Source organism: Cladophialophora immunda (assembly GCF_000835495.1).
Source record: "Cladophialophora immunda strain CBS 83496 unplaced genomic scaffold supercont1.1, whole genome shotgun sequence".
In the NCBI taxonomy this organism is placed as follows: Eukaryota; Fungi; Ascomycota; class Eurotiomycetes; order Chaetothyriales; family Herpotrichiellaceae; genus Cladophialophora; species Cladophialophora immunda.
The window spans coordinates 3,109,979-3,133,115 of record NW_015622541.1 but is presented as its reverse complement, the minus strand read 5'-3'; the positions used below and the strand labels follow the sequence as shown (position 1 = coordinate 3,133,115).

Here is a 23,137-nt window from a genome sequence, read left to right as displayed (position 1 = left end):
GCTGAAAGGGAATACCAGCAGGGTGCATGGGGTTTTCAAAGTTGAGGGAACTGCAACATCATAATCGAAAGGCACAATCTCGCACATGCGGGAAACGGAGGAGAGGTCGATCAACGAGTGCACACGGAGGAATGGCGACCATGAGGACGTATTGAACACCCATGCACAAACGGCGGCAAAGGAGAAGGAGAATGAGGTTGTGCAAGGTCCTTCGTCACGACCGTACCAAGCTACACCAACTCCATCCGATATCTACCTCCCGCTGTTTACCCACTGCAATATTCAATGGTTTAACAGAGCAAGAGCAAAGCAAAGCAGACAGCTGGGTCCACAACTGGGACTCCGCAGCCCAAAACCGCAGACTACTCAATGCCCAAGCAAAGAGTGGACGAGATCGAATCTTAGTTCCTAACGGTCCTCATGTAAAAATATGTATTACTACTCCCGCGCGACTGCACGGCACTGGGAGACCTTCAGACCAAAAATAAAAAGGAACCCTTGGGAAAAGCACGTTGAGCTACTGTATCCATACCAGCCGACGAATAAGCCCTAAGTTTACCATGCTTTCGCTGTGCCGCAAATGGATCACCAGCACCAATTTCTGTGATTATGCACCTCAGCTATTTTTCAACATCCGAGCCTGGGTTGGAGAAGACACAAAGCTTGCTCGACTGGGTGTCCCACATTTCATGTGGAGCTCATTCTTAGATCATCCATGGCATAGAGATAGACGAGGCAAACAAGACGACTTGTGCTGGCGTAGAGGCTCGTCCACCAGGGCCGATTTTCCCACTGTATGTCTCGCCACACATCTCGTCGAAGTAAGCATATCTGTTTGCAGAGTGTCGTCGTTTAACAGGAACCATGTTATCTAACCCCTGCAGATCGCAAGCAGCGCGCTGCGCTGGGGAGGCGACATGCTCCTTCATCTTCGTGACTTGCGTGATGTGTCGTCAATAATCCCCATCGACCACCCTCTGGATTCCCGGGTTTTGAATCAACGTGGCCCTCCTCGCCTCGTTCACCAGTATACACCCACCACGGTCGATCCCAGGCCCGATTTTCGCCTTTCTTGCTGCCATGGCTTTCAGAGTTTCTTCAGCGACGGCCCTCGGGCTACTCTTCTCCGTGCGGTGTGTCTTCATAAAACTTTTTTGGGCTTGTTTCTCTGCATCGCTGCGTTCGGCTTTCAGTAGCGTCATCGTGTCAGGTTCCAAGGCGTCTTGTACGGACTTGACCGACACGTCAGGAGTGGTTATCCTCCCCTGTTCGTCTGATAGGTAGCGGACTTTGTCACGGAGGAGGGTCTGAGGATCTGTGTGAGAAATTGTTCTAGTGAAGGAAGTCGAAGAAGGTTGTGAGGGAGGATCAAAGACGAATCTTGAGACATCAAAGGTTTTTGGTGCAGCACTGGTTTCCTTACCGATGATCTTTGTTGTTGGACCGTCCCCGATTTTGGACGCCACTTCTTTCATGTGCTCCTCAATGTGTCCGAGCCAGTCTTTCAGGTTGTCAAATATTTCAGAGGGACGAAGAGAGCCTTCGCCGTCATCTACAAGGTATTCACACCTCTTCCACCAGCAGATGTAACCGCCGTCTTCTTTGAGCACCTCCGCCGTCGGTCGGTGGACTTTTGAGATATGGTTTTGGAGCGTCTTGAGATTGTGAAGATGTGCCTTACAACCCCGCCATCGACATTTGAAAACAGGAAGGCTTGGCGAAGCAGGTGAAGGAATGGTGACTTCAATCGAAGATAATTCCTGGACTGCGGCCTTCTTCATCGTTGTAACGGTAGGCTGGAGGTTTTTGGCTCCAGGAGGCCGCCCTCGTCTCTTCCCGCTTGAGAAAAATACGCCAGTGCTCATTGTCTTTGATTCCACCGTCGAAGGCACTTGAGTTGACGCAGATCGAGTCGACTGCCTTCGATCTGAGACAGGAGAGCTGTTTGAGGAAATGAGGCTCTGCCTTCGCTTCTGAGGAATTACCGACTTCGGAGTCGACTTCGGAATCACCTTCTCCGTCTCTCTAGCTTGAGAGCGAAGGGACACACGAGGACTTTGCAATTTCGTGCTGACTTGCGAGAGTGATGTAGGAGACGGGGGCTGCGGAGGTCTTGTCTTGACTTTTGGTGCAGGAGGTCCAACTGTGCTCGTTGCGGTCGCGGTCGCGGTCGCGGTCGCGGTTACAGGTGCGAGCGCAGGCGGGGACATTCTGCGCTTTCCCTGATCCGGTAACAAGCCTTTCTGGACAGTCTCAGACTGCGGAGGCGGGACTTGGCCTCTACGCCGGATCCCTGCTTCTCCCAGACGAAATCGAGGAGGCTCGGTCGGGACATCGGCGTAGGGAACTTGGGGTGCTAGGGGTCCACCTGGATCTATTGCGTTCCAGTCAAAGGTGCTTAGATCAGAGTCAAATTCAACATATTTCCCCAGAAGACCTGCCATGTGCGCATTGAGTGGCCGTTCAGTAGGATGTCTGCCAGCAGCAATTAGAACGTCCCTAGCTACTGTCTTGGCGTCATAATAGGTCTTGCGCAGGGCTTCCTGCTTATTGATAGGTTTAGCAAGTATTCTGATGGGCCGATGTGGCTGCGGCGGTGGTGGCGGCGCAACTGAGGGCGCAGGAAGGTGAGGTGGTGGATAATGAGGTAATGGAACATAACCTTGTGGCTGTTGAGGGAATCTGGGGTCAAACCGAAGTGGAGCTGGGTACCCTGGGCCCGTATATGGGACAGGAAGCGGAGGTGGGTGTGCATGTGAGGGCTGGTCCTGATGCTTCTGAAATAGATCTGTCGGTTCAGGAGAAGGGCTGTCGACTCGTGCCTGTTTCTTCGACATCACGTAGTCCTCGTTGTCGCTCAATGCTGTCAGATCGACTAACTCCGAGAAGTCACGTTTTCGTGCCATTGCTTCCTTCGAACCGGGCGTGGGTTCTGCGCGAGGTTGGTGGTGGTTCCTAGTAGGCTTTGGTCGCTGCATTTGACCATGTAGAGAAGCGGGCGGGTGGCCGCGAAAAGGAGATTGTCTTGCCGCCTGAAACCCGGTGTTGAACTTTATTACAGGAACAGCGCCGGGAGTAGGTGCAGAAGCAGGAATATGAGGAGGAGGAGCGGGGGTATTGACCGGTAACGGCCCCGGAGGCATGACAGCTGACTGAGCTGAAGCGGCAGAAATCTCGAGAGCTGGTGCCGGGACCGGGGCCTGAGAAGCCAACGGAGCGGGAGGAGCTTGAGGAAGCGGAGTCTTCAATGGCCCTCTCAGCTGTGGTACGTCGCTTAGAAGTTGTCTCGCGAACTGACCTCGATGAAATTTAAGGCCCTTTTTCTCGAGCATTAGACACAAATCAGTATAACTCGGATTCTGTTCGAGTATCGTATGAATGTCTTCAGTGGTGATCTCGCTTTCCTTATTTTCGGGGCTAGCTTTGAGAAATCTGACGGCTACTTGTGCGAGAGTATTCCGTTTATCTTCGGGCCACATAGTCTCCCCGGTTGACTGAGGAGGCGGGAAGCCTTGTGAGAGGAGGACTGTCTTTTTAATTGACGGTACTGCTGGAGTTGAAGTTCGTTGCTCAGCAGGAGTTGTGATAGTTTCTTGTTTGGAGATCGGGATAGGTCCGGTCGATTTGGCTTCTTTAACGGTCGCGGTCTCAGTTTCGGACGAGGTCTTGTTATTGTATGTCCCTCTGATACGTCGTTCAGCAGGGAAGCGCCCTAAGTCAGGCAATCCTTCCGGATTGTTCTCAACGACAACTCGGTATCCATTCGGCCTAGGTCGGCTTTGGGTGGTCGGAAGGGCCTGCTGTGTTCTTATCTGAGGGGAAGGAGATTGTAACGGGACTGACGGGACCGATGATGTGTTTCGCATATCGTCCCAGAGCTTTTGAAAAAGGGCAGGATCTTTATTTCGAAACTCTTGCATCTTTTCCATCATAACCTTAAGTCCAGCCGCCATATCCGCCTCGCCGTCCATGGAATTTGGTTGTCTATCGGGCTGATGTTCATTTTCAGAAGGTTTCTGGACCGGAGAAGTGGTTCTTTTGGTCTGTTTCGTCTGATTCGCCATTTTGTTGGCTTTAGTGATATTGGGAGTAGCTGTAACTGCAGCTGGAGCTCTGGTCAATTGCTCTCGATTCTCCGCTGTAGATATCGCTTCTACTTCGGCTTTCCTTTTCGCGGCAACTTCTTCTTCTGCCTTTCGCCTCATTGCGGCTTCAGCTTGAGCAGCTATTTCTCTCCGCCTCCTCTCATGTTCCTTATGGAACGGATTGAATACCTGGCTAGGGTCAATATAATTCGGCATCGACTGCGGTTCAAGTGCTGCCGAATGTTGACTCCGCGGCGGCTCCTCCGCCGAGAGAGTAAGGAGGTTCGAGATACTCTTTACCATTTGAACTTGAGGTTGCGCATTGCCATGCGAGGACTCCATACTTGGTCCTCTTCTGTGCTGACTGATGTTTGCAATCTGCCGGGCTTTCTCCTGAGTAGTCGACGCTGCCGAGGTAGTTCTCCCATAGTTGGCCTGGGACGTGGTAGAGGACCGACAACCCTGGGCTTGCGTCTTGGTGACCTGAGGTTGATAGTACGGTGAGGCCGCTCTCTGGGAGAATTGTTGTCTCGAACTAGAGTTCTCCATCACTGGCGAAGTTGACGAATGACCTCCCATTGCGGCTGAGCCCTGTTGAAAGCGGGCGTTAACAGCCCCATCAAACGCTGTTAGTGCTCCTAACAATGGGTTTTGCTGATTTTGGGAGGGAAGACCACTCCCATACCCGTACGTTGAAGGCTGGGCGTTCTCATACCGCGATGTGCTGTGAGTTGTGGCTGGGGACCGTACGCGATTCACCGCAGTTGAAGGATGGTTTACAGTCGAAGCTGTACTTGAGTGTTGCTGGTGATGCTCGTGTCGCTGCAAAGCCGTGTCATCCAATCCCGATACATATGCCAGATTATTCAAACGTGAATTGTTGTTCTGCCCCGCCAAGTTTGAGGGTGTAGGATTGTAATAAGCGTGTCCGCTGCCGCCACCACCTGCCGCAGCCTGTGTCGCGTGCTGGCCTTGCCGGGTCCGGTCGTCGTCAGGTGTGATTTGCGTCCTCCTATCGTCCCAGGCGTTGGTATTATACGCCGTTCGTTGGTCCGCGCTATTCGGAAAGTTCTGCTGGTGTTGTACAGCCCAATCATAGCCGGAGGCACTGGCGTGTGGTTGTCGAATATCCCTGGGATAGGACGCATGAGTGGGGTATCGGTTGTTCGCACTTTCATGTCCTCCAGAACTGTAGGAGTTGTTGATGTTCTCTTCTTGCGAATTGTAAGATCCACCGAAGCCCGTATGCAAATGATAAGACATCACAGGCCTTCCAATATGGTCCATTCAGAGCAACCAGCCAGCCACCTCCTTCTCATGCCGTTGCCTCTTCGCCTGAACCCATCCACCACCCGTGTTGACATGTGCGACCGGTGATGGCGCATGAGAGGCTCGATTTTGTGCCTGTCAGGAAAGTTTGTTCGTGGACTAAGTGTCGGTCCTGCCGTACGACTTCGAGTCCCTACCAGGGTTGAGATCCAAGGAGGTAAAGAAGACGCCCACGACGCCTCGTCGCCAGAAGTCGTGGGTGTCGCACTGATGCGCAGATGGAGAAAGCGCAGCCCCCCGAACTGCGCTAACCGTGCCGAGTGATCCACCGAAGTGGATTTCTTGGCAGCCGCGGATTTCGCACCACCGCAAAATTGCCAAAATTCGGGAAACGCATATTGAGACCTCAGATCTTGCCTATTGTTCGACATTCCTTTTTCACGCCCACAATCGCCCAACCATGACGAAGACGAACCATGGTATGAATGCTCCTCTCATCAAGAAAATTTCCACAACACAAGAGACCGACATTGACGTTTTCCCTATAGGTCTTGCCTCGTCGAGGCGCAAGTCTCGCAAACTTCACTTCGGCGCCCCGTCCAGCGTGCGACGAACGATCATGAGCGCTCCTCTGAGCAAGGAACTAAGAGAAAAGCACAATGTACGACTCCCACGGTTACGCACAGAACATTGTCTGTGCGCATTTGGCCGCAGAGAGCCCAGGTCTTACGAGGTAAACAGGTCCGCAGCATCCCCATCCGCAAAGACGACGAAGTCACCATCGTGCGAGGCTCCAACAAGGGCCGCGAGGGAAAAGTCACCTCGGTCTACCGACTGAAATACCTCATCCACATCGAACGTGTATCCCGAGAGAAGTCGAACGGCCAATCCGTCCCGATCGGCGTGCATCCCAGCAAAGTTGTTGTGACGAAACTCAAGCTCGACAAGGACCGAGAGAAGATCCTGGAGAGGATCGGCAAGGGAAGAGAGGCCGTCAAGTCGAAGGAGTAGAGAGAGAGGAAAAAGCGAGCGTGCGCATGTCCTTGTCATGGGGAGCTGGCGATACTGGATTTTTCCCAATGCACGGGGTGAGCAGGAAAACCATTCAATCGGACTCGGAGCATTCCTCGACGGTTTCCATGAGGATAGTTATCAACGACATGAGTTGATAGAGGTGAGGGGCGTCATACATACCCGAAGACCGGACGTCTCATTCGGGGCTTGAATGGAAAGAAAAACGAAGCAAAATCATTCGAAAAGAACAGGTCAAGGGGCAGACGTTTTTCGCTCCAGCTTGCAAGTCAACCCGCATTTCTTCAACGATGCTTGCAGAAGCATGTTTCCCCCCTCCTCCTATTCTCCGAACCTTGACGCTCCAGGATTTTTGCAGACTTTTTTGCCAGTATTATCTCCTTGTCTACCGATCTTCCCGTGGTTACCCAAGGTATACGGCTGGCGCAAATTGAACAATCATCTTTTCCCTTCTCCTTTTGTGAGAGGATGGAAAGCTCGCCGGCAGACTGTCTACAAGGATACGATCCAATGAGTTGCAGGATTTGATGGCGAGGGACAATTCCCCCCTCCCGGTCTCCACGTCATGGATTTCCTTGTTTATCTATCTATTTTCTCTGTTTCCGCGATTTTGGTATTCCGTCGTGGGTCAATTCCTCAGATCAGCCTTTTGAGATTCGTCCCCCGTGATCTCTCGGCACCAGGACAGCCCGCATGTCAAGGAGCCCGGTGCATTTCCGGGGATTCGTGCTGAGCTAGTCGTGGACAATAGCTTCGACGCCCCAGGAGCATACCCTCACTTACCGTTATAGCTAAGGTGGTTTACATATAAATCACCTACGAGAGAACCACCAACGACTAACGCCAAATGCAAGCATGAGCACATTATCTCCACACTGCGAGGCGAAGATTCTACCATGCCACGACGAGTCGGAAAAGAACTTAGTATTTTATTATTGGCTAGTAGTAGATCTTGGCGATATTGTGGAGCCCACGGACGAATATACCAGGTCACGTACCGCGTCCTCCGTAGAAAACCGTGAGGTGAGGCAAACTTCCTTGTTCACTCTGTGCCACTACATAGTTCTGTATACCCGACTCATGAACACAATCGAGGGTTTTGGGGGAATCTATACACACGACGGTCCTAGAACACACGTCGTCGCCGTGAACCATTTCCCATTCTTATACGCTGTGCCCATCACGTCCACAAGTCATCTCTCCTGTTCTTTCCCTTCAGAATTGCTTCTCTATAATGCCGTTGGCAGCATTCATCGCACCGCGCTCGGACGGCGGCGGAGGCACATCCATCCCGGTGACCTTGGACAAGTACCTGGAGAGACCTTCCTCGCCCTCCTCGTGCTCGGCGTGACCCTTTTGGATCTTCTGCAGACTGTCCCGCATCAGGAACTCGTAGTACCCGGTGGCGAAGATGGTGGCGGGGATGTTGACCAGGATAGAGATCCACGAGTAGCCGTTGTCGAAGCTGAAGGCCTCACCGCCGAAGAAGATGGCCGCGACGATGCGCGTGCCCAGATCCCTTGCCAGGTTGGTCGAGATGCTATTTCCGGCAAAGCCCCAGACCATGGTCGCGTAGACGAGGCCGATCGTGAAGGGCGCGGAAGTCGGGCTGACAAAGGGGTTGGCCGGGTCAAGGCATGCCCAGATCAAAATGCCAATGTAGCTGTCCACGAAGAACTCCTGGAAGAAGAGGTATCCCTGGTTGTGCTGGTCCGGGTTGGGGAACGTGCAGAATATGCTGGCCACGCCGCCGTTGTAGACCGCGGTACCGTGCTCTTTGATGTCGATGGCTTTCGCCGCTTGGATCTGGGGCCAGTAGCACGCCATCAGGAACAAACCGGCCATGAAGGCGCCAAAGATCTGCGAGAAAATGTAGTGGGGGACTTTCTTCCATGGAAATCCTGAATGGTTGGGGCAATGTTAGCAAAATCTGGTTGCTTCGAAAATTTGCCCCGGGTCGCGACCAAAGACATTGAAAAGCGCGACTTACCTTGCCAGATAGCGAAACAAATGGTGATAGCCGGGTTAAAGTGCCCACCGCTGGTGGGAGCACAGGTTATGATAGCAAACGCGATACCCATGGCGAACGCACAACCAATCTGGAAGAGAGTTCCAAAGACCGGGATTCCAACCGCGGCTCCGACACCATTGGTAGTTGCGAGGGTGAATGAGGCCACAGACGCAATACCGGGGAACACGTAGAAGAACACGCCGGTGCTGGTACTTGCTGTTAGCATCGGATATCACACCTGGGAAACGTGTACATGTGCAAATAAAAGATTTGGCGCAAATAATCAAACTGGGGCCGTAGCTACTCACGCTTCTGCCATCATTTCCCGCAGAATCCGCGGTCGTTTATGCTCAAAATTGAGCTTTCGCTGGGACACAGGCTTTGGCGCAACCACATGGCGAGTGATATGGCGCTGGAGGACCTCCGAGACACCGAGTTCAATGTCATGCGTATGCTGGCGAGTTAACGAGGGCGGGTGGTCGCTGGCCATGGCTGCGGTGCGTCTTCCCTTTGCGGATCGACCGTGATTAATATTCAGGAATCTGGGGATGCTGCCTCTGAGCAGTCTGGGGGAAGGACGATCTGGGGAAACGAGATGGAAGAGTAATCACGAAAAAAATCTCTCAAAACCTGGGGTGAGCGGCCCTAGATGTAGACCACGACCTCGCTCCCACGACCTCGGTCGATACCACGTTTCTTTCGTTCCCACCTTTGTTGATTCATAACCAGCATGCATTCCGGACCTACCGTTGGTGCGCATTTGGTCCTCCTCAACAACTCGCTCGGGTGAAAACCGAATCCACAAGTGGATTGGAGAGAGATAGGGTCCGTCAATGACGAGGCCCGCAACGAAGGCACCCGGTAGTTGTGGTATCAGCAACGCGAGCCGCCGGGGACAGGGCTCTGGGGCGTCATGATGAAGCAATACAAGCGATTCGGCCTGTCAGGAGAGATTTTCCGCCACGCAAGGGGGCATTGCTTGACCAGAGACAAGCTTCGCAAGCACGCCACCTTTCCAGATCAGCGAGTCGCCTTCCCTAATGGGGCAGGACTTTTTCGAACAGGGAGGGGAGGGGGGACACAGGGTAAAAGGCTGCGAGGCTAGGATACGGTGAGGAAGGTTGACTTTGGAGGCCGGGATCCCGTATGGGATGGTCATTGCTGGCTATCGTCCGGCAACGTTGTGAGTGATTCGCCGGGAGGAGGGCAATCACAGCGCCACCCAGCGCTGGAGCTGGCACAAACAGCCTCGGTGGGAGAGATGGATGGGGTGCGTCATCGCTTCCGCCAAAGTTAGGATTAAACGAGGAACCAGCAGCGCAGCGCAGGGAGGGATGGAATCGGCGGAGGCGGAGATAAAGCGAACTCAGCGACTGTCCCAATGTCACTCAACCTCCCCCCGTGGATCGCCGGGGTCTCCATGTGGAGAGGAAGAAATTCGTCTGTTGCGTATGATTTGAGTACGCCGTCACCATCGTGCCGCTCGACTCCACTCCCACCGCAGCTGGTGATGCAGCGTCGTCCTGAATTACCCCGAGAGCCTGTCGTCGAGACGTTCCAACATGCTTTTGTTCGTGCGACGTACGGCACTTCCCCGGTCGAGTCCGTCCGTCGTAGCCTTGGATGCTGGCCGAAGTTCCGAGGGCACTGTCCATTCTGCTGGCTGCTGGCCGCTGGCCAGGACGAGGTGGGAGCAGTGGCTGAAACGACTAATGGCAGATGCTGAGCAAAGCCTCACAATGGTTTAGCCTGTGCGGAGATGCTGCCAAAGCTCCCGTGCTGTCCGCATCTCGCACTGAATAAGCCTGCGGTGCATCGGATAGTGGGAATACGACACACCCTCTTGCGAAAAACATACGCGGGCTACACAATGTACAGGGCTACCAGGCCAATAGTGTTATCCTCGCTGTAAGCCTAAGGCAGATATAATTAATTTTATCAGCGCCACCTCAGTCATTGCAGGGGACCTGGCTGCTACCCTCCGGTGGACTCGAAACGTCCTTCGTCCTGTCTCTCGGAGCCGACACTTCTCGGAGAACGAAGAGAGCGAGTTTGTGGAATCTTTTCTGGAGCCTTTCATCCCACAACAACAGCAAACGTGCTTCCATGCGGAGAGCGGGCGTATTTCCGTCCACCCAGCAAAATATTGCCCCCCGAGAGAGGATCCCAGTGGGCTTCAACCTCCACCGGAGGCCCAGTCTCCAAAAGTCACCCGGCCCGAGTTGTGCACGCAATTGCTTCTCACCATTTCTCGACCGCAGGCCTTATGTCGATTTCGTTGGTAAAACAAGTCCTAGGTTGGGTATGCAGGTACCAATACGAGTCGGCGATGGCTTCTGGCTTGATCTTAGCTTCGGGATGGTCGAACTTCCAGTCTTTCGTCCGCTCGATATCAATCACGCCATCAATTATGGCGTGGACCACATGCACACCCTTGGGTCCAAACTCTCGCGCCAGCGATTGTGCCAGGGCCCTCATTGCAAATTTCCCAGTTGCAAAGGACGCGCACAGAGCGGAGCCTTTCATGGCTGCCGTGGCAGAGGTAAAGATGAGGGTAGGTGGGTGCTCTGTGTTTGTGCTCTTGAGAAGCAGTGGGAGGACGGCCTGCGAGAAGTGGAACGCTCCTCGCCTGATCAGATGACAGTCACATCAGCAAACTTTTCGTTTTTCACGGGAGCCTTCTGCATTGGCAAATGTTTTCTGTCTCGACATACCCGTTGGCTTCCCACCCACTCTCAAATTCTTCGTCCGTCAATTCCAGAAAGGGCTTCCTCACAAACCTGCCTCCCACGTTGTAGATTGCGGCTGCGAGCGACGCGCCCCCCATCTCTTTTTGCAGCTGCTCAAAGGCAGCCTTGACGCTTTTGCTGTCAGAGGTATCGGTGCTGATACCAATTGCCTGGCCGCCAGCGGCATTGATCTCGTTGACGACGGGTTCAAAGTTTGCCGGTTTTCGAGCAAGGAGGGCGACAGCATAGTTCTGTGCGAATCGACGAGCGACCGAGGCACCTCTGTCCAAGGGTTAGTACTCCGGTACACTCTTCCAATGCTGTCGCTAGAGTCGAGACTTACGTGCCAGGGCCGACACCGGCAACCACGGCCCATGCTTTTTGTGATGCCATTGTAGAGGAAGTCAACCTGTCAGCCTCGAGTCGAAGTCTGTTATGAGCAGCTTGTCCCGCAGTTATTGTCATACAAGTCCGAAAGAAACGGAGGCTGGAAGGCAGCCGGTACAACACAATTCAATTGATGCCTTTGGTCGGCGACCGAGGAATGCAGATCGTCAAACAGAGAGTGACGCAGACACCTTTGGGTCATTCGAGCTTCACTTAAGAGCTTCTGGCTTTTCGCCCAAGATCTTCCAGCCCCGCAATGATGTGCTCGCGGGTTACAAATCGATTGTATGGGTGTCCCCGATAACTAATCCCAGCAAGTGACAAAACAAGGCTTCCAGGAATACGAGGGCAGACTGCGATTAAGCAGGTGTTTACCCCGCCGTCATCGACTAGCGATTGATCCTACAACCGAAGCCACCCAAGCGCATCATCGCACTAATTAGTCAGCAGCTCGGCCCCCAAACTTGCCAGGCACAGGGACTGTGGACAGTGATGTTTCTCTTGTTAGCAAGGCCTGTTCATGGTGGTGCTTTCTTCCTACAGTCCCTTCACAATCGAGCACGTCAATGCCCGGGATTGATCCTCTACCGCATTGACATCATCTCACCCCCCTACGCCACCTAGCGACCCCATATCTCATCCCGCTATATTCACCCAGATACAGACTTCAGACTTTCGACGCCACCGCGGCAGTAGTATCCTCGACTGTCTCAATGGCGACATCAGTCTTCATCGTCCCTTCCCCATCACCACCACTACTGACCTCCTTCAGCGCCACCTCCCGTGCTCTCTCAGAGCTGACGCACTGGTACTTCTTGAAGTCGCGGACGGAGACGCGGTTCTGGAAGAGCTCGTCCAATTCTTCGAGGGACCGGTCTTTCATTTCGGGGAGCAGGAAGAAGAAAAAGACTAGATGATGAAAAAAGTCAGATGGTGGGTAAGAGGTGCAACGCCTTTCTTTCTTTGCTGTCGGGGCACGGGTCAAATTTCAAGGTAGGGTCTTCGCCAAAGTTGCTGCCTTTTCTCCTCGATTGACGATACATGTGGAGGGGACCGTGCTGGGCTAAACTTACGGAAGACACAGAAATTCGATCCTGCCCATACAAAAGCATATTTGCCGCCCCAGTTCAACTGGTTCGGGTTGATGAAGTATGGCGCGGTATAAGACGTGAGCCCTGTCCGAAAGCCCGTAGTGGTTAGCAATCTGGGTCTCCACACAAAGCGACAAATGGACGAAAAGACACTCACAGTTGAAAAAGTAATTAACGCCCGTGCAAAGACCGATGGTGAGAACCCGAAGACGTGAACTGCAGACCTCCGTCGCGATGGGCCAGCTGAGCGTCCCGGAGAAGCCATTGTAGAAGAAGCCATACAGGACCATGAAGGCGACGATCGCCGATCCCGCAGGCTTCGATGTGCCTCCTGTGACATACGCGACGCCGATGGCCAGCATGCAGAGAGAAGCCATGGCCGAGCCGAAGAGCATCGAAGTGCGGCGCCCGATGAGCTTCGTGGTGAAGTAGAGGCCCACGAGCACGCCCGCGAAGCTTCCGCACGTCGAGATGATCGAGGCCTCGAACGGCTTCTCTACCCCGGCGATTTGGAAGAAAAACGTGCCGTACCCGATGATGAGCCAGAGCCCGGCGCCCGAGTGCGACATGATGGTGCCCCAGCAGATGATGGTTCTCCTCAAGTCGGTGCCCTTGAAGATGTCAAAGTAAGACGCCGAAGACGCCAGTTCCTTCTCCTCCTCAATGCCGCGGGCCATTTCGACATATTCCTCACGAAGAAACTCTGGCGCCAGGGAACTGCCCCGAAGCCTCTCGAGAGCCCTTTTCGCCTTCTCGGGCTTGTTGTGAACGAGTAACCATCTAGAGAGGGGGCGTTAGTTACATCCTCTGTCACAGGCGAGAGAAGATATGTTACCTCGGGGACTCCGGAATGAAGAACATGAATATGCTCAAAAGAAAAGGCACTGCAAACATGCTCGCCAGCGGGATCTGGTAGCACAATCTGTCCAGATGCTGTTTGGAGTAATTGTCCGCGACAGCTCCTAGCACACTTCCGATGTTGACCCAAACTCCAAAGAAAGAGACGAGCAGGCCACGCAGATGGGCAGGGGCGACCTCTGCAACGTAAACATTGGCGAAGGTGATGAAATACCCATTAGCGAGACCGATGAGAGCTCGGCCAGCATAGAGGCCACCTATGGAAGTCGTCCCGACCTGGACACCCGCAGCCACAAAGTTGATCATCGAAGCAACCCAGATGCCTTCCCGGCGGCCAAAGTACCGTGCGAATGGCGCAGTGACGAAAACGCCCGCAATGGTGCCCACGTTGATCAGACTGGTCATCAGTTGCTGGGTCTGTGTTTCTATGCCCCAGCCAGTCTTGGATTTTGGATCCCGGTATCCAAATATCTCGAGAAACTGGTAACGGCATGTCAGCCTCGACTGAGATCGATCGAGTTGACCGGAAACAGTCCTTGAGAGACACAGGAACTTACGCCGATCATGGCTTGGAACCCTCCGACGGTGGCCGTGTCGAAGCCATACTGACAATTGGCCATGGAGACTGCCAAGCAGATCAAAAGGCATTTGAGGTTCGCCTTGATGGGCGTCACCCTCTCCTTGCTGATACCCATGGCTGTTGCTTAGGTATTGGATCTGACGAGACGCCAGACGTGCAATGGTTAAAGTCTTCGTTGTAAAGAACTGGCCTTTCTGACTCCCTGCGCCGCCAAAAGTGGGCGAGAAGGATTTGAAGGAAATATAACAGGACCGCCCTCATACTGTCTGCAATGTGGACGCCGCATATCTTCCCCGCAAAATGGGGCATTTCGTGGGTCAATATACATATCTGGGGTTGATGCTGGGGAGGAAGAACGCAGTTGGACGACAGAGACAAAAAGCCCCTGCATGGACAAGAAGCTATAAGGTGGCACACATTCTTGGCCTTGGGGGAGCTTGATGGACCATCCCGCGCTCTGGTTGCCTGTCCTCAACTCCGGCGCGACTTCCAAGAAATCAAGGGCGGAATCTCCTCAGAGCAATGGATGTGCCGAACAATCTGCCAAGAGTTCCAAGACGACTTGCCAGAAGCTTGTCGGGGTAGGAGAGTGCCGTGCCAACCGGATGCTGCCCTTCACCACTCTTTATATGTCGACCGCTGTCTCTTGCCAGAGTATGGCCCCGCAGAATAGTCTGACCTCGGGTTTCTCGAGATGGTCAGGCGGTGATATAACAATAACCGAGCAAGAGCAGGACCCGTCGTAAGAGAACGCGCTGCGTGCCACGAGCGTGAGGGGAACATGGGGATCAGCCAGTTTCAAGGGGACCTTTGGCGAAGCCGGATCTGCTTGGCAGTTCAAGCGATGCAAATCCCTCGGGCCTTGCGTTCATGGATAGAAATATCCTTCCCCTGCTGCGCGTGACTCGATTTCGTTGCAACGACAAGCCCCACGCAATGCTCTCGGTCAATGTCCCTCGGATATCTGGAAGGGTAGCCAGGACCTCAACTCAAGCACAGGGATCTTTGATTCCTTCTTTGATCAACCACCAGTTGATAGGAAACCCAGTCCAGTACCCGAAAAACATTCCCACCTAGAGATATGTAACAGCGACATTAGGACCGCCTTTTTCACAATAGTCAAGACACAGGGCTCGGGGGTGATGGCTTACTTGCATCATGAACCAGTAAGCCGCAGTATTCATCTCCAGCCTCTGGTCGAAGATCAAGAGGTCGAAGATGGCCATCCAGCCAAAGAGGCCGATCTCGAAAAAGGTTAGGGACAAGAAATCTGCCTTCGCGGCGCGGACGACAGTGCGCCACCCATATTCGCCGGCCATGGGGGCGATGGAGAAGTATTGGAAGACAATCCCAAAGGCGAGGGCGAGGACAAAGTCTGTGGGGGGACGGAAAACTGATCAGCTCGTGCTCTCGAGGCCGAGACCTATCGAGTTTCCAGAAAAGGGACCGTGTAGCTCACCTATGATAAAGGCAGCATAGAGCATCTTTCCGCCGACCACCACTTCAAACGTGTATATCAGCCATTCTCCCACCAGGTCGCCGAGGACACAGCCCGCGCCGCAATGGCAAGTGGCGATGGCGACAGTCGCGAACATCGGGAGGTTTGCCTGCGTGTGTGAATGAGGCTGGTGCTTGTGATGGTGATGCGCGTCTCCGCAATGCTCTGCTCGACCGTCAAGATGGGCAGACGCCACAATACCACTGTCAGCATCATCACCGTCATCATGGTCATTCGCCGTCAAATGCCCATGTGGGCGCTGTTCCGCGTCGGCGTTCTCTTCACTATGACCCGGTTGAGACAGCGCGTGTAAGAGAGGATCCTCTTCTATCGTCTCGGCCTCGTGGTTTGACGGTCCCGACATTCCCCGCCTCCCGTACTGAACGTATATCCAAGCGGTAATTGGCCACAGATAGAGCGCGTTGATGACATAGACGGGAATCCTTGAGGGAGCCGCGATGAGAGCACATTCCTCGAGCGGGACAACAGACACAGGCCCGTAAACCAAAAAGCCGCTCAAAAGGAACATAAAACTCACATAATAGCCATCATCTGCCTCCACCGCCTATGGAAGACAATATCACATGTGATCCACAACGAGGCGAGACCTGCGATAGCAATCGAACCCCAGGAGACGATGGTGAGTGCTGCCGGAGGCGTGTATGTTGTCGAGGCGTCGGTTAGACTGGCCATGATGGTGCGAGGCGGAGAGCGGGTGACGGTCCAGAGACACCCGATATATGATCAGCCAACAGTGCGAGCAGGCTATGCCGCGCAAATGTGTGTAAACCAGGAATCACGATGATTGCGGAGTTGAAAAGAGCAAGAACTGGTCGAAGACTCGAAGTAGGTGGAGGTAGGTGGGTGGCTTACTCATCCTCCCCGGGCGATGGTTGAGTACGGACCTGGCAGAACAACACGCCGCATTCTGTATCTAGCCGACCCCGTTAGAAAGGACCCGGCACTCTAGAACGTTTCCTAGATATGTACACCGCCTTGAGCACCCAGGAAGACACTCCAACTGATATAAATGCGGCGCGGTATCCCGACGTCAATCCGACGACGGGAGCCGTGAGGTGTCGATCGGGCCAAGGACTCCGGACTATTATATTATGGCTTAATCCTTCATAATCACCACCATTGTGGGCAAGAGGGATCACAGACCCTCCCGCGGCCGCAACGCCAGGCCTTCCATCTCCAAGGCTTCCCAGTCCTGGTCCCGCGTCCTCCTCGCGTCGGCCCACAGCTCCACCGCGGCAGGGTTGAGAACGATGTCCAACCACAGGAACGAGGTCAGACACTCTTCCACCTGCCGCCAGGCCAGGACGTCGATGAACGACATGACGTCCCCGAGGCGCTCGACGAACCACGCCCTCTCCGCCTCGGCATCGATGACGCCGTCGTCGACCTGGATGCCACCCAGCATCAGCGCCCAGAGCATCATGCGCTTGCACGTGTCGGGGAAGAGCTGCCACGGGCTCACGCCCTCGCTCTCGACGATCGCCTCGCGCAGGGCCCCGGCGAGGATGCGGCCCGTGCCGCCGCTGGGGTTCATCGGGAAGAGCACCAGGTTGCTGTATATGCGGAGCGCGAGGCGCGTGATCTCGGAAAGGTGCGCCGAGAACGTCTCCGAGGTCGAGTGCATCTCGTCGTCGGCGTCGGTGGTTGGCAGGAGGCTCAGCAGGAGGTATTGGGCGTCGTTGCGGGCGTTGACGATGTCGGCGAAGACCATTGCCGGCCCGTTCTTGCTCAGGTAGCAGTCGACCGCGGTGTTGATGACCAGCATTGCCTGGACTGCTTGAAGAAGCTCGTGTCTCCCCGGTGGGCCGAGTGGGAGGTGACTCCAGACGGTGCTTTGAAGATCCCACTTGAAGCCCGCCGTTATCATCAAGCGAGACAAGTCTTGCAAGGCCTCCAGGGTGGGTGGATTCATTGGAATGATATAGAGTGGGGAGTTGGTCTGTGAAGCGTTGACCAAATCACATCTGTGGAAGAATTAGCAACTCTCTCCCCAACACCCGACGAGGTGTGGCTTTTTCAAAAGCAAGGCTTGGAACTGACAAAGCAACCACGCTGGCAACCCCAGGCGACTTGATCTGGGAGCATCCGCCCTTCATGATCACCAGCCGGACCAGCGCTTCAGAGTGGGCGCTGGGGAACGGATTGGTGCTGTACACGTGGAGGAACTGCGCGGTCCGGAGAGGCGAGTTGAACCGCGACGGCTTCGCCACCTTGAGAAACGATCCTTTGGCGCGGTTGATGAACCCGGCCGAATTGCCCGCGAGGACGACGATGGCGCCCAGCAACTCGTCGGACGGCGGGCCGGTCAACTCTTGGAGTTCTTGGTTGACGAGCTTGATCATCTCCACGCGATACGCCAGGCACAACTTTGTGAACGCCTTGGTCTTGAAGTTGCTCCCGCTCAGGAGCTCGTAATTTTCGGCGGTTCCGACCATGTATGCGTAGAATGCCAGAGGGGAACTCCGGATGGCCTCCAGATAGGCGCCGTTGACCGGATTGACCATATTGGGCGCTTTGTCTGGAGTCAAGCCCGGCCAGAAGAGCCGGACGGCTTGAGAGCAATGTGTCAGCCTTTCTCACAGCATGATTTGGGGGAAAGTGGTGGAGCTGAGATCGAAAAACACGTACCGTGGTCGACCATCTCGTCCACCAGACCAGGGATATCCGAGACCGCATACCGCGCAAACGGATCTCTCCTGGCTTGGCTGAGAATACCGAGCGGTTGATCCTGCGGGCTCTTGTATGGTACGACGGCGCCGGAAGTTTGGTCGCGACTCTCGGGTTCGTCTAATAGCTTGCGCCGCGAGGCGGGCTCGTTGTGTGCTTTCCAAGCCAGAAACTTGTGGATGGTGGTCCCAGGCTCAAAGTCGGCCATCTTGCGTCTCCTCCGCCGTCTCGCCTTGGCCGTGTGAGAGGCGACGGCAAAGCGCGTTTCGTCGCTAACCATGTCCGCCGGCTGAGTGATGGTGATGAAGCTCTCCGCCGTGATAAAAGGCTTTGCCGCCATCTCTCGAATCGTTTCTTCACTCTTCAACCCCGGCAAAGGGACAGAGACGATGCAGAGCGCGAGGAAGTTGTTTGATAGTGGGCAATGTCGTTGATAATGTTCCAGCTGTACACGGATGGAGGATGTGATGGAGTAAACCCATCTCCCAGTTCGAGGAGGCCGATGGACTTTTGATGTTCATTATCCATCACGGTTGTCCTGCCGTGCAGTCAGTCGAAAGGCCAGCTTCACGCACATTCGCTAGAGCAATTAATCGGTACTCTCGATGGATGAAAATAGCGGGCCTGAGAGAACGGTATAGGAACAAGGATTCGAATCTGGAACTTAGGCGGCGCAACTCCCTCAAAGCATGAGTCCTGAAGGGTGCGAATCTTGTTGAGACAGCTGGATCGGTTTGGCGAATGTCGATTTCTCCGCTGATCGTTGAGGCTTTGGAGGGAGAGGGGGGTTCCTCAAGCCCTCGTATTTCGCGACCTAACCCCAGAATTAGGCTTGGCCCTTATGCGTACGACTTGGGTCGCTTTTCGAAGCGTGCTCTGTCCGGGTGAGCGTGAAGGCAGTTGCTGATTAATGGTTCCCCTCTAGCTGGGACTTGAGACTTGCGCCGGTGCTCGATGTCTGGATTCGCTTCGGAGGCCAAGGCTCGTACAGACGCGGGACACCAGCATGAGACCCCGCCGACGACCATTTGTGGCATATGGTGAATGCTCCTCGGAGCTTCGTGTATCTCAGATCCCAACCTCGTTTGCCGGTAGCAAACCTTGTGATTGGATCATTAGATCATTGTGGCCTTGAGTTCTATGTCTTGGGAGAGACAACAGCTCATCGAAATCACTAGGGTTTCTCTCGTTGCAACTCCATCCCACAGACCATGCGCAAAGGACGTCGATGCAAGTGGCCAAATGGAGCCAGATACGCTTAACGAAGAGTTGGACCACGAAACATATGGCCTTAGGCAGCCTAGTATTGCGCCATACACAAGCATCTCTTGTGGCCTCAGGACCTCCGATCTATTAATCAAGCAGATCCTCAGGGACAGGATGGGAGTGTCCAATACTCCTCGGGTACACTGGATGGTTGGTGAAGCTGAACAGTATCCAGCTTCTGGACACGCACAATTTCCTCGGGATCAGTCTGCTGCCACTGTTTGATGACATGGAGACTGGCAGCAAACTTGGGAGAGACCAGATACGTAGGGCGTCGTCTGGAGGTAGGTATCATTAGCACCATAACGGATTGTAGACGCCGACTCTACAGCAATAGTGAATCTCTCGCTGTGCATTTTTGCCAGAAGTTGGACATCTTTGAATACACTGGCTCGAGGCGTCCCTTTGTCTCAGAACATGACGTCTACACGAGTTCCCTTATTGAATCACCCCTTTCCAGACAGCCTCGCCTCGGAAGAAATCCAGGCACAACCAGACAATAAAATCACACAAATGACGGTGCTTACACAGCGGATTTGTTTTCCATGCAAATCTAAAGCGAACCCGGATTGTACAACATCCCACCGTAGCCTTGGATACTGTTACGGGGTGCGTTGTCATAGTCCGAAACGGCTCTGTAAAGTCTGGCCTGATGGCCCGGTTCTAGGCCGGGCCAGGTCCGTTGTACAGCGTGGAGACAGACCTGTTGTCTCAATGCCCAAGTTTCAAAACGTGGCCACATTCGTTGGTAACACCGCACAGCACGATGGTCCTTGGGAGTAGCTGCTGTGGACGAATCCTTGGTGAAACATTGATCAATTCTGTAAGCACAGGTTAGCTATGTAGATGTCCAGTTGGAGTCGAGACACACCATTATCCCGGCGTACCAGCTCTCTGATTTTACAGACTGAGTCCTTTTACTCACACAGATAGCAGGGACTTTCATCTCGATCTTGAGATGGAACGGCTTTAGCCGTCAAAGGGCGGCGGGCAATGATGCTCCTGGCTTATTGGAAAAGTAAACACTCCTCGCATTGCAGAGGCATGGATATTGGCCGATAAAGGTTTTGGCATATGGGTTCGCACATTCGCAAAATTGCTTTGCATCCCTCGCATTAAGTGCCGTGAAAATGTGCGATGGGGGACCTCGCGAAGCACCAACTCCGTGAATAACATTCATAGCTTGGAGGGCCTCCTGCGTTCCATCACAGTTGTCTGATCGGCGGTCGGTATGGGCACCGCCTCGTCTGCAAACATTTGTTGGTTCAGCCTCGCCGCCAGTGAAAGCACACGCGTGGAGACGGCTGCGCCGTCGCGCCTGTTTTTCCCTTCTCGGCGGTATTGCGCAATCTTTTCGATGAAATCCCATAGGCGGCCAGATGGACTCAATTCCCCAGTACTCGGGTCTCGTTCGGGCGTCCACTGAGGAGCAAGCCGCACCGTGACTTTTGCTTTCGAGTCCGTACCCTTTGCAACATCTATTATTCCTTCTTCTTGGAATCGATTGTAGGCGTTTTTGAGCGCTTCTTTGTTGACTGCTTCAAAGTAAGACAAGTCCCCCTGGTGGTACAGAGTACGGCCAGCAAGCTGAGCCATGTTTTGAGCCTTTTGCATATCGACCCAATCCACAGAGGAGGAGGCCGGAGGTACCAATGCCAGTAAAGAGACTGCTCCGAGCCAGGCAGCGTCCACAAACGGCCAAATCAGGAAACAGTACAAGTCGTAATTCTCCCTGCCTGACTTCCGTTCAGCATCAGATAGGCCGACCATTCTTTCAGAGTCTTCTGTAACTTTAAGGACATCATCTCGCACCAAGCCTTGCATCGCCTGTTCCAGGTTGTGTCGCAAGCCTTGACCTGCCGGGAAAATGAACTCACCCCTGAACAGTTGCGATAAGAAAGTAACTTTATCAACCAACTCAATCTCGGGCATACGTTGGTTGGCGCTTCCTCCACCTTGTTTCACCTTGGTATACAAGGCCGCCGCAATCAATGCCTCTGAGATGAAAAGGTGAATCGTCATGTTCCTGTAGAACGATAGCTGAAAACGGTCAACAGCATAATAGGTCTCCTCTGCAAGGCCGTCGACTGTACCGACGAGTTTCGGCCCAAGGACGTCCAGGGCTCGTTCAACAACATACGAGGTGGGCATGCCTCTGAAATCCGCAACTTTCCCCCCATTCGCCCTGATACGTCGGCAGAGCCAGTCAACCCGACGAATCAACTCGGATTTACCCACCCCACGGCCACGTATTGTCAAGAGCACGGTCCCAACCAGTGCCGTGGGCATGATGACCGAAGCCGCATTGATATCAGAGAGGACTCTATACCCGAGGGTTCGCAGCAGCCGAATTCTACTATTGGAACTCGAGGAAGTTGCTTCCGCTAGAGTGGTCGGAGACTGGCGTGCTTGCTGTTCCTTGATAAACTCTTTCAAGCTCCAAGGTTCATGGAATCTGCAATCGATTCGACCAAGGTTTAGTGACAGAACAGAGGATGCCGAGAGGAAGTCGGCAAGATTTTCTTTCTGTTTAGGATTTCCCAAGAGTTCGTTGACGTATGAATCGACCTCGATCACTTTGTCATATTGCAACGACACCGGGCAAACATAGGCGTCATCGGTTCGGCCCGAGAGTACAGAGTCGAGAAGGAACCTGAGGAAGCCGAAGCGAGGTCCTAATAACTTGCCCGTTCGACTTCTCCCGCCTTCAATGAAACATTCTAGGTTGAGCCCCTGTTGAAGCAGAGTGTCCAAATATGCCTGTACAAGCGTCGTGTAAAGCTGATCATTGCCGAAGCTTCGCCTGATCCACATGGCGCCAGTATTTTGTAAGAAGTTGCCAACGAGTGGGAAATTCAAGTTGTCGCCGGCAACGACAACAGGGAGGGTTAGGCCGAGGCGGTAGCACACAAGGTGCAGGGTGACATAGTCAATATGGCTCGTATGTCGGGGTAGAAATATGATCGATTGTTTCTTTTTGGCCGCCAACGTTGCAACTTCTCGGAGTCTTTTGACCTCAGCTTCAGAGACGTGGATGGCGCTGTAGGCTCTAGTGAGCAACTGCGTGACTCCATAGAAAGCTGCCCTAATGTACATCTTGCTTTCCATCTTGCAGACCATTTTATCCAACATGTCGGCCGTAATCTCAATCAGTTGCGATGTGATTTCATGCCTTCGCTTCTCCCTCTCGGGTAGATATGTCGGGCTCGCGGGGTCCAGAAGATATTCCTTCTCTTCAACTTTCAAGCGTTCCTCAGTCAAATCGACAATCTTTTGCCGCAAAAGAGGCGACGCCATCACCGCATTTTTGACATTATCCGTGTAGCCCGGGTAGAAAACTGGCTGTCCGAGTGGATTGTCATAGGCTCGCCATCCGACGCCCCGGACGAAGAGCGATATTTCGTGCGCGAAGGTGAATGGATTGGTACGGAAACGCTGCATGCGCGTGAGGATACTGCGGTCGGTGGAGTCATCTCGCGAGACGGGCTCGCCCTCGGGTCGGACGAGCTCAGTCATTGATGAGGCAGGCAATATAAAAGACTATCACATGTAGCACGCATCAGTAAACATGCAGGTTGGTGTTGAAGTCTGCCTGCAGCTCTCAAACCTGAGCAGTCAACAAGCTACGTTGGACTGACTCGTT

General features: G+C 53.8%; 10 protein-coding genes across 13 annotated transcripts; 3 read left to right on the top strand and 7 right to left on the bottom strand.

Moving 5' to 3' along the window:
- Nucleotides 1-161: 161 nt before the first annotated feature.
- PV07_00912 (uncharacterized protein) lies at nt 162-488 on the top strand (the record flags this gene model as incomplete). The annotated part of the gene is made up of 1 exon (XM_016387404.1): nt 162-488. One exon carries the CDS (start codon nt 162-164, stop codon nt 486-488), a length of 327 nt encoding a protein of 108 aa, XP_016254332.1.
- Nucleotides 394-5,600, bottom strand: PV07_00911. Of its 2 annotated transcripts, XM_016387403.1 has the most exons (2): nt 1,424-5,600; nt 394-1,307 (listed from the first exon to the last, which is right to left on the bottom strand). In XM_016387403.1, the coding sequence occupies exons 1-2, from the start codon at nt 5,370-5,372 to the stop codon at nt 1,294-1,296; spliced, it is 3,963 nt and encodes a 1,320-aa protein (XP_016254331.1). In that variant the 5' UTR covers nt 5,373-5,600; the 3' UTR covers nt 394-1,293. The 2 variants fall into 2 exon arrangements, with proteins under 2 accessions (XP_016254331.1, XP_016254330.1); XM_016387402.1 differs by having other exon boundaries at nt 394-5,600.
- Nucleotides 5,601-5,746: 146 nt separating this feature from the next.
- Nucleotides 5,747-6,962, top strand: PV07_00910 (ribosomal protein L24). The gene is made up of 3 exons (XM_016387401.1): nt 5,747-5,833; nt 5,903-6,015; nt 6,096-6,962. Exons 1-3 carry the CDS (start codon nt 5,815-5,817, stop codon nt 6,363-6,365), a joined length of 402 nt encoding a protein of 133 aa, XP_016254329.1. The 5' UTR covers nt 5,747-5,814; the 3' UTR covers nt 6,366-6,962.
- Nucleotides 6,963-7,422: 460 nt separating this feature from the next.
- On the bottom strand, nt 7,423-9,053 carry PV07_00909 (uncharacterized protein). Its single transcript, XM_016387400.1, has 3 exons — nt 8,706-9,053; nt 8,377-8,603; nt 7,423-8,287 (listed from the first exon to the last, which is right to left on the bottom strand). The coding sequence occupies exons 1-3, from the start codon at nt 8,885-8,887 to the stop codon at nt 7,602-7,604; spliced, it is 1,095 nt and encodes a 364-aa protein (XP_016254328.1). The 5' UTR covers nt 8,888-9,053; the 3' UTR covers nt 7,423-7,601.
- A 1,117-nt stretch (nt 9,054-10,170) lies between these two features.
- On the bottom strand, nt 10,171-11,871 carry PV07_00908 (uncharacterized protein). The gene is made up of 3 exons (XM_016387399.1): nt 11,470-11,871; nt 11,112-11,408; nt 10,171-11,026 (listed from the first exon to the last, which is right to left on the bottom strand). The coding sequence occupies exons 1-3, from the start codon at nt 11,589-11,591 to the stop codon at nt 10,639-10,641; spliced, it is 807 nt and encodes a 268-aa protein (XP_016254327.1). The 5' UTR covers nt 11,592-11,871; the 3' UTR covers nt 10,171-10,638.
- A 140-nt stretch (nt 11,872-12,011) lies between these two features.
- Nucleotides 12,012-14,165, bottom strand: PV07_00907 (the record flags this gene model as incomplete). 2 transcript variants are annotated; one of them, XM_016387398.1, is made up of 5 exons in its annotated part: nt 14,020-14,165; nt 13,440-13,942; nt 12,762-13,384; nt 12,587-12,688; nt 12,012-12,422 (listed from the first exon to the last, which is right to left on the bottom strand). In XM_016387398.1, the coding sequence occupies exons 1-5, from the start codon at nt 14,155-14,157 to the stop codon at nt 12,181-12,183; spliced, it is 1,608 nt and encodes a 535-aa protein (XP_016254326.1). In that variant the 5' UTR covers nt 14,158-14,165. The 2 variants fall into 2 exon arrangements, with proteins under 2 accessions (XP_016254326.1, XP_016254325.1); XM_016387397.1 differs by having other exon boundaries at nt 12,181-12,422; nt 13,440-14,165.
- On the top strand, nt 14,031-14,901 carry PV07_00906 (uncharacterized protein). The gene has a single exon (XM_016387396.1). The coding sequence runs from the start codon at nt 14,483-14,485 to the stop codon at nt 14,786-14,788; it is 306 nt and encodes a 101-aa protein (XP_016254324.1). The 5' UTR covers nt 14,031-14,482; the 3' UTR covers nt 14,789-14,901.
- PV07_00905 (uncharacterized protein) lies at nt 14,633-16,233 on the bottom strand (the record flags this gene model as incomplete). Its single annotated transcript, XM_016387395.1, has 4 exons — nt 14,633-15,115; nt 15,194-15,417; nt 15,502-15,983; nt 16,079-16,233. 4 exons carry the CDS (start codon nt 16,231-16,233, stop codon nt 15,032-15,034), a joined length of 945 nt encoding a protein of 314 aa, XP_016254323.1. The 3' UTR covers nt 14,633-15,031.
- A 164-nt stretch (nt 16,234-16,397) lies between these two features.
- PV07_00904 lies at nt 16,398-19,153 on the bottom strand. 2 transcript variants are annotated; one of them, XM_016387394.1, is made up of 4 exons: nt 18,829-19,153; nt 18,190-18,766; nt 17,602-18,112; nt 16,398-17,525 (listed from the first exon to the last, which is right to left on the bottom strand). In XM_016387394.1, exons 2-4 carry the CDS (start codon nt 18,566-18,568, stop codon nt 16,697-16,699), a joined length of 1,719 nt encoding a protein of 572 aa, XP_016254322.1. In that variant the 5' UTR covers nt 18,569-18,766; nt 18,829-19,153; the 3' UTR covers nt 16,398-16,696. The 2 variants fall into 2 exon arrangements, with proteins under 2 accessions (XP_016254322.1, XP_016254321.1); XM_016387393.1 differs by having other exon boundaries at nt 18,190-19,153.
- A 610-nt stretch (nt 19,154-19,763) lies between these two features.
- Nucleotides 19,764-23,119, bottom strand: PV07_00903 (uncharacterized protein). Its single transcript, XM_016387392.1, has 2 exons — nt 20,366-23,119; nt 19,764-20,315 (listed from the first exon to the last, which is right to left on the bottom strand). The coding sequence occupies exon 1, from the start codon at nt 23,008-23,010 to the stop codon at nt 20,671-20,673; it is 2,340 nt and encodes a 779-aa protein (XP_016254320.1). The 5' UTR covers nt 23,011-23,119; the 3' UTR covers nt 19,764-20,315; nt 20,366-20,670.
- Nucleotides 23,120-23,137: the final 18 nt, after the last annotated feature.

Bases quoted from the DNA above. Each gene is read 5' to 3' on its own strand.
- PV07_00911 (XM_016387402.1), bottom strand. From the start codon at position 5,372: ATGGACCATATTGGAAGGCCTGTGATGTCTTATCATTTGCATACGGGC.
- PV07_00910 (XM_016387401.1), top strand. The intron at 6,016-6,095 runs GTACGACTCCCA...CGAGGTAAACAG, and splicing joins AACTAAGAGAAAAGCACAAT to GTCCGCAGCATCCCCATCCG.
- PV07_00909 (XM_016387400.1), bottom strand. From the start codon at position 8,887: ATGGCCAGCGACCACCCGCCCTCGTTAACTCGCCAGCATACGCATGAC. The intron at 8,604-8,705 runs GTGAGTAGCTAC...AGCAAGTACCAG, and splicing joins CGGGAAATGATGGCAGAAGC to CACCGGCGTGTTCTTCTACG. The intron at 8,288-8,376 runs GTAAGTCGCGCT...CCAACCATTCAG, and splicing joins TTGTTTCGCTATCTGGCAAG to GATTTCCATGGAAGAAAGTC.
- PV07_00908 (XM_016387399.1), bottom strand. From the start codon at position 11,591: ATGACAATAACTGCGGGACAAGCTGCTCATAACAGACTTCGACTCGAG. The intron at 11,409-11,469 runs GTAAGTCTCGAC...ACCCTTGGACAG, and splicing joins GCCGGTGTCGGCCCTGGCAC to AGGTGCCTCGGTCGCTCGTC. The intron at 11,027-11,111 runs GTATGTCGAGAC...TCATCTGATCAG, and splicing joins AGTGGGTGGGAAGCCAACGG to GCGAGGAGCGTTCCACTTCT.
- PV07_00906 (XM_016387396.1), top strand. From the start codon at position 14,483: ATGGACCATCCCGCGCTCTGGTTGCCTGTCCTCAACTCCGGCGCGACT.
- PV07_00904 (XM_016387393.1), bottom strand. From the start codon at position 18,568: ATGGCGGCAAAGCCTTTTATCACGGCGGAGAGCTTCATCACCATCACT. The intron at 18,113-18,189 runs GTACGTGTTTTT...ATTGCTCTCAAG, and splicing joins GGACGAGATGGTCGACCACG to CCGTCCGGCTCTTCTGGCCG. The intron at 17,526-17,601 runs GTCAGTTCCAAG...ATTCTTCCACAG, and splicing joins GTTGCCAGCGTGGTTGCTTT to ATGTGATTTGGTCAACGCTT.
- PV07_00903 (XM_016387392.1), bottom strand. From the start codon at position 23,010: ATGACTGAGCTCGTCCGACCCGAGGGCGAGCCCGTCTCGCGAGATGAC.